General features: G+C 43.9%; 1 protein-coding gene across 20 annotated transcripts in view; it reads left to right on the top strand.

The window, feature by feature from the left end:
* Positions 1 to 9,980, top strand: part of PRRC2B (proline rich coiled-coil 2B) — a 46,533-nt gene extending 36,553 nt beyond the window's left edge. For 10 of the 20 annotated variants that reach the window (XM_086857830.1, XM_086857835.1, XM_086857838.1 and 7 more), the window contains 7 exons: positions 140 to 237; positions 883 to 1,010; positions 1,616 to 1,853; positions 3,249 to 3,425; positions 4,099 to 4,190; positions 4,711 to 4,831; positions 5,234 to 9,980. In XM_086857830.1, the coding sequence (XP_086713956.1) occupies positions 140 to 237; positions 883 to 1,010; positions 1,616 to 1,853; positions 3,249 to 3,425; positions 4,099 to 4,190; positions 4,711 to 4,831; positions 5,234 to 5,374 (995 nt within the window). In that variant the 3' untranslated portion in view covers positions 5,375 to 9,980. The remainder of the gene's footprint in view (positions 1 to 139; positions 238 to 882; positions 1,011 to 1,615; positions 1,854 to 3,248; positions 3,426 to 4,098; positions 4,191 to 4,710; positions 4,832 to 5,233) is intronic. The other 10 variants (XM_086857840.1, XM_086857845.1, XM_086857848.1 and 7 more) reach the window with 1 other exon arrangement.
* Positions 9,981 to 10,219: the final 239 nt, after the last annotated feature.

The following is a 10,219-nucleotide window of genomic DNA, read 5'->3' on the forward strand; positions in this document are numbered from 1 at the left end:
GGAGCTTTACAGCGTCTTCTGAATGGGGTACTATGTTTATGCTAACTTGCTGAGAGATAGGAAATAGTCTTGATCTGCAGATACAGTGCCTGTATCTCCCCTGAACCTTGAATTTACACCTGCCTTTTCTGATGTCCAGGTAACCATATTCCACCCCTGTACCTGGATGGCCATGTGTTTGCAAGTCAGCCCCGCCTGGTCCCTCAGACGATACCTCAGCAGCAAAGCTACCAACAGGTAAGGGAGCAGTACAGCTTGCAAGTGGTATTTCAAGGATTCTTCAGGGTGGCATTTGAGAAACAAGGAGTAATTTTTCACTTTCATAGCCCAAAGGAACTAGATGTGGCTCCACTTAGGTTCCTTGAATGCTACTCCCCAGTGGGTGTCAGAGGTTAGTGAAACTGAAGGAAGGAAGTTGAGGAGTTCTTTCCCTTCTGTACCAGTGCCCTTGGACTGGTTTTAACTGAAGCAGATGCTGAGGCCTGTGTGAGATGAAGTGACTTACAGTAAATTCCCCAGCCAGTCAATAGTAATGAGTAACTTCAGTAGTAAAATAGTGTGTTGATAGGGCTGGGGAGAGCTCTTTCAAGGTAGAGTACAGGCAGGTGAGAGCTGGATTGTCACTGCCTTCTCTGTGTGAGGAGCATATTGGTTCCCTCATGTCTATCAAATGCCTCTTGCAGGCATCAACCTCTGGGTGCCTGTGCAGTGTCTTCCTTGGCAGTGCTGCTGTGCTGGGGAATGATGCAGGACTGGGTAAAGGCCCAGTGTAGGTAACTGTCACTGCAGATTGTCTCATGCAGGAAGCTGATGGGTTTTTAACAGCCTTGGAGAGTTTCTGGCTTCTCTTGTACTTCTCAGTTATATTAATTTCTTCTGCAGGCTGCTGCTGCTCAACAGATTCCCATTTCCCTCCACACATCCTTACAGGCCCAAGCTCAGCTTGGACTGAGGGGTGGTCTGCCTGTTTCCCAGTCCCAGGAGATGTACAGCTCCATACAGCCCTTCAGGTAACTGCTTCCTGTTTTTCTTTCCTTGGGGCTTTCTCTTTTATGTTCCTGATCTTTGTGTACATCGATCAGATACCCACACTCATCTCCCCTTTCCCCTTTGTTCAAATGCTGTTTCCTTCCCCTAATAACAGTGCCAGTGTAGGGAGCATGAGCATGAAAAATCTGAATTAATGCCTCAAAAGCCTGAACACTGAGGTTTTAAAAAAAACAAAACAACTTCTTTATTTGCTAGAGCTGTTGGAATCTTTAACTTCTGATTTTTTCCTGCTTTGCAAAACTGCTGCAGACTTTAGGTAACCTGAATCCTCCCTTAATTGTTAATCCACAGGTGGTTGTGTGGGATATTGGAACATAAACATTAGATACTACACAATGTTATGTTGAATATTCTGGCAACACAAGGACATGGTTGTAAAAGCTTTTAAGAGTGGAAGTAAAAAATCCTGGTGCCTGAAATGGAAAATGGCATCACAGCTTCTTTCTAAGCTGTCAGTTTAGTTGTCTGAGAACTGATGGCAGGCCAGATACTGTTTGGCAGGGTGTGTTTGTACAGTCTCCAAAGGTTTTGTGCATAATGACTGAAGCATGTTTTTTTCCTGCAGGTCTCAGGTGTACATGCACCCCAGTCTGTCCCAGCCCAGCACCATGGTCCTGACAGGAGGCACTGCTCTGAAGCCTCCATATTCCGCCTTCCCAGGCATGCAGCCCTTGGAGGTGGTGAAAACCCAGTCTGGGTCCCCCTATCAGCCCATGAATGGAAGCCAGGCACTGGTTTATGAGGGGCAGATAAACCAGGCTGGTATGGGAGCCTCCCAGATGATGGACTCTCAGCTCACACAGGTTAGGAGCAGGACTGGCGAGCCACTCCTTTGGTCCAGGCTAATTCACAGCCACTTGTTTCTGAGAATGGGTTGTAACATGTCTGTCTGAACTAAACTCTTTGTAAAGAGGCGGAAGATTTCCCCAAGACACTGTTCTGTGAACCATGGTTTCACATATGCAGCACCTTATTTAAAGAGATGATTGCTAATATCTTGACTGTCCCTGCTGAGATGTAATTTTGTCACTTGGAAGTCAGACCTTCCAGTGCTGCATGCATAGGAGGCCATGATGCAATGGTTGTCCTAAAAGCACCACTTCTGAGAGCCAAATCCCAGTCATCTCTCCCGTCACCTCAGCTTCCAGGGCAACTAGGAACTTGTATTAAAGGCTCATCCGTCTTCTCAGTTCATTTGTCGTCCAAGTCTCATTTACAACTTCAGCTGATCTGTTTGATAGAATCCTAACAGGAATTTCAATGTGTGAAAATGTTTTAATAAAGCATGGTTCACATAAAAACATTGAATTCTGCTGTGAGCATAGCTGTGTTTGTGGGCATGTGCTCTGATTCTCTGGAGAAATTTGATAATTTTATTAAACTCATCTTACTTTTATCTTGTGCAACTTGTTAAGGTTTATTTTTTGTTTCAGAGGGATTTTTATGTTGTGACTGACATAAAGAGTTAATCCTGAAAGTAACTTAGGTGAGGAAAATACAGAAAAAACTGGCAAACTAAATATTTGAAGAAATACTTTATCCATCATAAGCGAGTAACTTGGTTTCTTTTGCCAGCCTTAGATTGGTTTATTTATTTGTTCTAAAGTGTTGATAGAACCTCCCAAATCCAGCAATTGTGAGAAAATCAGAGGGAACAGGAGGTACGTCAGCCCCGAGCTACAATATTTTTCATAATTGCTCTTAATTATGTCCATCATTGGTTTGAAGCTCACTGTGAAACATGGAACTGAGGTCTCCATCGCTTTCTCTGGATGTCCAATCCTCAAAATGTTTTGGTATAAGAGTGTAGGAGTTTTTCAAAGGTAAAAACAAGGCACCTGACGCTGCACTGTCTGACACTGCCATTGTATGAAGGGAATGCAGACTCATGAAGTGACCGTGAGGAAGACTGGGAAACTGGGCTCTAGGAATGGAGGAAAGCCCTCATCCACGGGCAGTTAGGTTAACTTGGTGGCATGTTAAAAACACAGCTGATAAAGGGTGCTGGCAGCACTGCCAGAATATCCATTTCAGTGTCAAAGTCCCTCTGTTACAGTCATTTGCGTTTATTCCGTGCCGGACCGCACTGTTTGGGAGCTTCCTTTTGGCAAGGCTGTGCTTTCAGGGTATTGGGAGGCAGCATGTCAAGCACGAGACTGTTACTGCCATTAAGGTAACTACATGTCCTTGTCACACAGCTGACAATGCCTGTGCCTGGCTCCCAGCTGCCTCTGCCCCGCTACGGCTCTGGCCAGCAGCCCCTGCTTCTGCCACAGTCCATCCAGCTTCCTCAGGGGCAAAACCTGCCTGTAGGAGCTCCCCGAAGAATCCTCCCTCCTGGATCCCAGCCTTCTGTTCTTGCTGCCAGCAGGGAGGTAAGGATTAACTCCTGGTGCTGCTTATGGCATTCAGTAACCCCTCCTGCATTGAAGTTTTACTCCTTGCTTGTTAAAGGGGAGAATAGCTTGTTCGGGATCCTTAAATATCCAAGCCAAGGATTGCTGTTAAAATGAAGGAACCCTTTTCCCCTCATCTCCAAAGCACAAGCCAGCACTTTTCAGGTTTTGCTGCTGGTCATCATTCTGTTTCCAGGGAGCCACATCCTGCCTTGATCAGTTTGGAGTCTCCAGTTTTATTACATGTTTACACAGGTTTCCCCAGAGTGCTTGAGGGGTGGTGAGCTCCAGACACAGTTGGAATACTGCCCAGATATTTCACTCTGTTGTGAAGCTTGTCCATTTGAGTAGGTACATTAATGTCATGTCTGGTTTGATGGATTCATATCATAAGTTTGTCGTCTTATAGGGGAGAGAGAGCACAGCAGTTAACTTTCAGGTTCTGTATTTGCTTGTGCTGCTGGCTTGGTGCTTTAATAGAAACAGATTATTTCACTTACAAGCCTCACTTTCTTCACCTAAAAAATACTGCTTCTTTTAATGGGCATGATGGGGAGAAGGGCAAAGATTTGGCTTTAGTGTTTATATGAAGTAATGAGTGATTTGTGAATGCAAAGATGCTACTCTCTCTCTCACTCATTTTCCTCTGTAGTCTTCCCAGATGGAAATGAAAGGGTTTCATTTCTCCGATGGTAAACAGAGCATGTCCTCCGGAGGGTCTGTACCGTCCCCACACACGTACAGGTGAGACGTTCACAGAGCCTGGGCTCCTTAGGATGGGAGAGAAACATGTGATACATCCATCATCACTGTACAAGATACACCTGGGTTTTCATGTCTAGAACGTGCTCACTTCAGTCCAGATACTAGTATCTAAATGCATGGTCGTCATGGCTTTCATTTTGGGTGTGGGTCAGTGTGTGTATCTGACCCGGTGCTTTTTGGGAAGTGCATGAAGTTACTTGTTCACTGAATCTCAAAGACAGGTTGGAATTGGTGTGTGTTTTTGTTCCTTGTGAAGGTGGGAAATCTGAGGAACACTGAATAAATGTTTATGGTCTGACAATGGGAGTGCTCATGTCTAGACACATCAGGTCATTGAGGCTTTTGGGACACTAATTTATTTTTTTTTCTCCCAACCCATGTGCTGCCGTTTGGACTGTGGAGCTTACTGATCTGCACAGCGCAGATTTGTGCCCTGTCTATTGCTACTTTGCTGTCTTTTTTTCTTTCACACATGAATAAGGCTGTCATTCCATTGTAGAATTTACTCCATGAATGTTGTCGACTCTTCGATTTCCAGGCCTAGCTCTGCCAGCCCCAGCGGGAAGCCGTCGGGACCAGCAGTGAGCATGGGCTCTGTGCAAGGACACTATGTACAGCAGGTAGTGTACCTGAGTTCTTCATACAGCCCAAAAACACCTGCTCTTCCACACTGTTGTGCTTGTGCCTTGGGCTGCAAAGGAGAGGCAGCAAGGCAGAAAGGTCTGTGTAACTGAAGCTCCATATGGGATTTGGTATTCTTCCCCTGGGTAGGTGGGTGTTTTACTGAGTCCAGGAGTAATGCTGTGTGATTTGGAAGTCAGGAGAGATTAGTTCTACTAAGTTATACTGTGGAATTTTTATAAGTTACTCGCATTGCCAAATATGTGAGACACTGAGATTCTTTAATGTGAGGTGCTACAGGAGCAAATTTGATGTGTTTCATGAATGATGGTCACAGTTTGCTTGTTCTGCCTGCCTAGAGGTGTCTGTCCTAGCTAATGCTTTGGTTTTTGTGTCAAAAGGCAAAGCAGCGGGTGGATGATAACAAAGCCAGTCTGGGAGCAGTGAAGCTGCAAGAAACAGCCTCCACAAACCAGATGAAGCCAGTGCGCACAGGAGCGATCAAACCTCAGGCAGTCAAAGTGGAGGAGAGCAAGGCCTAGGAGCCCCTCTGATGCTGGCCCTGCTGCCTGAGAGGCACCACAGCTTAGACTGGACCCCACTGGATCTTCTGAAAGTCTCACCAGATCTATCCCCACCCCACAATGACTGACAGCAACATCATTCAAGCCCCTCTCCCAACAAAGCAGTTTGAAACAGTGGATATGACATTGACCTGCTTGCTTTAAAACAAACCAATCATGTGACTTTTAAGTGGCTTCAGCCATTTTTTTTTATTTCCCCCCTCCCCATGCCCCATTCACAGGTAGTTGTGATCGCTCACTTGGCAAAGCCCATCCTTCTCCTTCCCTCCTTCTGTCTCAGCAGAGTGGCAACTGGGGGAGAGGGGTTTAGTTTGAGATTTTTCATTTTAAAGGCAGCTGAGGTTTTTACAAAAAAAAGCTGTATCTTTGTTTATAGCAGAACTTTTATATGTTCTCTCATTCCCCTCCCCTACTTCTTTCTGCTTTCCTCATTCCTTTCAGGAAAGAATTCCCTTCAGCTAAAATGATGTTCTGACAAAACTCTGCTTAGTTTTGTATATGGTTCTGTGCTATGTTGAGAGTTGGAGTTTGTTTGGGTGTATTTCCCCAGGTGATTTAGCCTTTCAGACTGTTTGATTAAAAAAACAGGACAGTTAATGACATTTGTTACTTTTTCAGTATTTTTGTTTTAAGCTAGAAGCAGTGCTTGCATTAGCAGGAAATGTATACTAAAGACACATAGGACATCAGTGCATAAATCCTGAAACTTGCACCACTTCAACACAGCTTTGGGGTTCTTTGTGCACAACAAAATTTGGCATTTGCATTATAAGGAAAAAAAACAGATTTCTGTTCCAAGCAGATGTAGGTGTTTAATTTTTCCTTTTTATGGGTTTCAGATTTTTTTAGTGACTGCAAAACACACGCCAAAATGTAAATCATAGATTTACAAAATGTAACATTTGTTAGGAAGAAAAAAATTCTCACAGCACATGGGTCAGAAGAGTTGGCTAGAGCCAACGGGTCTGTACGGACTACTTTTTGTAGTTGTGATGCTTTCTCATGCTCCCTGCCTTGGCTGCTTGAACTCTTGTCTCCTGAGACTTGTCCTATATTGTGTTCATCCCTCGAGGCTGCTCTCCTAAGCTTTGCTCTTTTCCCTTAGTCTTGCTTTTTGTTCCTCTATTCCATTGCCTTTTGTAAAATTTGCATAGAAATGCGTTGGTAAGGGAGCCCCTCTGCAAGGCACACTTGGAACCTTCTGTTTCGGGTTGGAGGCGCGTGGTTACAGAGGCAGTTTGGAATCATCCTTCTCCTCTCCTTCCCCAGGTGAACAGCAAAAGGTTCTTTACTCTGATGCAGTTGCATATAGTGTGTGTACAGCATCGTCACCTCACCACTCCTCTCCAGTATTTGATGAGCTACACAAGGAAGATCCCAGTGGGAGAGGTTGGGTTTTATTTCTTTGGCTGTTTGGTTTTGGTTTATGTGAGTGTGCGTGTGTGTGTGCGTGTGTGTATGTAGATTTTTTAGGACAGACTTAAAAGTTTCCTGAAAGGGCTTTGAGTCCTTCACCTGATGGTAGTCTAAAGTAAAAACTACTTTCAGCTAACTTGGTTTGTGTTGTTTAGATCTTTCAAAATGTAAAGTAGGCTGGTCACTCAGAAGTGAGGGACAGAACCATTTTTGGAGATGGTAGCTTGCTCACAGGCTGTGTTGGCCTCTGCTGGGTGGCAGAAAGTCATTTGGTAGTGGTTCCAAAGAAGATATTTTGAACAAAGAATGTATTGGGGAAGGGATCTGAAAGGTGTTATTGTTTCTTCATTTGCAGTTTTTGGTTTTTTTCCCCCCCCTCCTCCCCTTTCTGGAAAAAGATCCTTTGTAACTTTGTAAGGATGCATTTGAAGTTTTAAGCTAGGCATAAATATGATTTTTATACAGTAGCTTTAAAGAGCTTAGAAACCTAAACTAACTTAGGCATAGTAATGTCCCCTCTCCACAGGTGTCCCCATGGATCATGGCAGAGAACCCGAAGGGAAAGGGATAGGATGGTACTTTAAGAAAAATAAGAGCTCTTTTTTTCTTAGGTTTTATGGATTCTAATTTCAGAGCAGAGTGTGCCAGCATCTCTCTAGCATCCTCCTTAAAGTACAGGGTTTGAGATTTAGTGACAAATATTTCCCCAACCTTCAGACATCTCCCAGATCTGCATCCTCATTTGCTAGTCCTGCTCCCAGTGTTTTCCAAAGATTGCACCTCCAGTAAGTCATCCCACCCTCATTTCTATTTTCTCCCTTGAAATACCATTAACAGCAGAATTGTCTGTTTGGGATTTTTTTATTATCCTGCCCAGCTGGCCCTAGCTAATACAAGCCTAGAATCTAACTAATGGCTAAAGAGACTTATCTGAGCCCTCTTCTCATCTCTTTCGTACTCAAGACACACTACTTCAGCTTTACAAAGACACTAACCTCCTTCCTCCCACCTGGGTGACTTCAAAACGGTCAAACATGTTGGAGAAACTGGGTTATTGCAAGATCCAAGCTACTGCAGTTCCTCTGGTGTAAATGCCATCAAAATACAAAACTTCCTGTTGAAAAAGGTCACCCTTCTTTCTCTTTTAATCCCTCCATTCCTTCCCCCAACAGAATAAAACACTAGAATTTATTTATACGTATTTGATGTTGTAGGTCTAGGTGAAAAAGTAATTGTTTCACTGCTCTATTTATATATTATGTCTGAATTATTCTGTGCAGGAAAGGCCAAGAAATGCATGTGAGCTTCATTCCATTTCTCAACTTTGCGTGACTGTCAGCTGCAGTTGGCAAGACTCTCTCTCTCTTTGTGGAGTTTTGTGTGATGGAAAGGAGTTTTAGAGCCCAAATTTCTATGGTGCAATATCCTTCTCTGGCATATATTTTTGTTTGTTTGTTTGCTTGTTTGTTTGTTTGTTTGTTTAAAGCTAGTCCAAGGTTAGTGCAGTTTTTGGTGCTCTGGAGTCAAAAGGAAAAGCCTCTGATCCTCAAAGGAGCAGAAACACCAAGGGAGCTGGAATGCTGATAAAAATCCAGAGTGGAGAGGAGGATGGAGATATACAGAACGTATCAGAGAGTCCTTCTCCTTGCTGTCTGCACTGCTGAAGGATTGATTTATTGATTAATTCCTTTGCAAGTTGCTTTTGCTTTGACTGGAAGGCAGCTACCAAATTGTAGGCTCCTTCTGCTGGGAAAGGTGCAGGGTGCAGTGGGAGAGAAAGGTGGAGCCCATCTTTCCAGCAACAGTGGGTGAAGCAGGAATGTTCAGAGGCTGACTCTGCTGCTTGTGTTGAGCAGAGGATCTCAAGCACCTGTGTGATCATTTCCCTGTCACACAGTGAGTCATGGCCAGCAGCTCCAGTCAGTGCTGCTTTCCTCACCACTTCTGCTGTTAGCTCTTAATTTAAAAACAAATCAACATTGAAGTCTGGGAAAAAAAAAAAAAAGCTAAAAAAAAGGCACTCCAGTATATTTTAAATGACAAGCAGAAGCAGCACAGTCACCAGTGACACAGGTATTACTGTTGATGTTCCATAGCTTGCTCCTGGCTGTGCCAGCTGTGCAGTGTCAGCACCTCTGGATGTGTTTGCTGCCCGTTGCACTCCTGTGTGTGTGGTGTTCATGCAGAGGCCCTCATGCCATCACCACCTTCCTTGCAGGAATGCTGCAAAGCCCCCAGCTGCCCTGTGGTTCCTGTGTATTTATAGATAGGTGTTCAAAATGAGCCGAGTGTCTTCGCTGTGTCTCACCTCCTGGCTCCTCCAGTCACCTTGCAGCCAGCACCCCTTCTGTTGCATTTTCTTAACCCTCCCTTTTGCTCCAGACTGGTTATAAGCACAGGTTAATTCCTTGTAGCACTTGTTATTTTTTATTCAGCAACCTAGTTTCTTCATAAGAAAGTTGCTTTCGTGAATAAAATGGAATTTACGACAGCCACCGGCATGCTTAGTTGTGGCCCATGGACAGAAAAAGTGCATTTTGCTGAAACAAAAGAGACAGGAGAGTCCAGTTATTTTTGTTGTTTATTTTAGTCCAAAGACCACCAGGTCTTCCAGTGGCTGTAGACACTCCCTTGGGTTTAGTGGCTTGTTCTGGCTGCTCCAATGTCCTTGAGTGTTTCCCCAGGAATCACAGCTGCAGCAGTGAGGCGCTCACCCTTTAGCATGTCTTGAGGCATTGTCCTTAGCTGGAATCCTCCCTCTGGTTCTGTATAAATTGCATTTGTTGTTTCTCAAGGGGATATTGTCCTCCTTAAAGCTTTTAACTTCATGACCTGTATAGTAAATTTTTTTTGGCCTTTCCTCTTTGTCTTTTCATGTAGACCAGATATTTGAAAGGGCAGACGATGGATAATTGTGTAATGTGCAACCTGTTTATACTTTTTGGAAACTTTTACTTGGACCGGAATTCGAATCACGGAATCAACCAGGCCAGTTGCGGCACACTCTTTATTGCCCTTCTCCTTGTTTCAGTACCTATTGTTTCTCCTTTCAAATATGTGATTGTATTAGCTCTTTCCATATGAAAGAATTCTCCTTATTTAAATAAAAAAAAAATTAAAAAAATAAAGCAGATTATGCTTTTCTCAATTTCCCAGTGCTTTGTCTGGTTATTTTAGTTAATAATAATAAAAAACCAATAAACCAACAACACTCCAAAACAAAACAAAAAAAGAAATACACAACCCAAACACACAACAGAAAAACCCCAGGTTTTTAAAGTTTGTGTGAACGTCCCAGAGTAGGGAGGGGGGAGGACACAGTGTTTGTGGTGCCCTGGCACCCTCGCTCGGGTCGGTGGTTGTGACAGTGAGCTCAGGTGGAGAGGG

Source organism: Cyanistes caeruleus, chromosome 20, assembly GCF_971803275.1.
Source record: "Cyanistes caeruleus chromosome 20, bCyaCae1.hap1.1, whole genome shotgun sequence".
Taxonomy (NCBI): Eukaryota; Metazoa; Chordata; class Aves; order Passeriformes; family Paridae; genus Cyanistes; species Cyanistes caeruleus.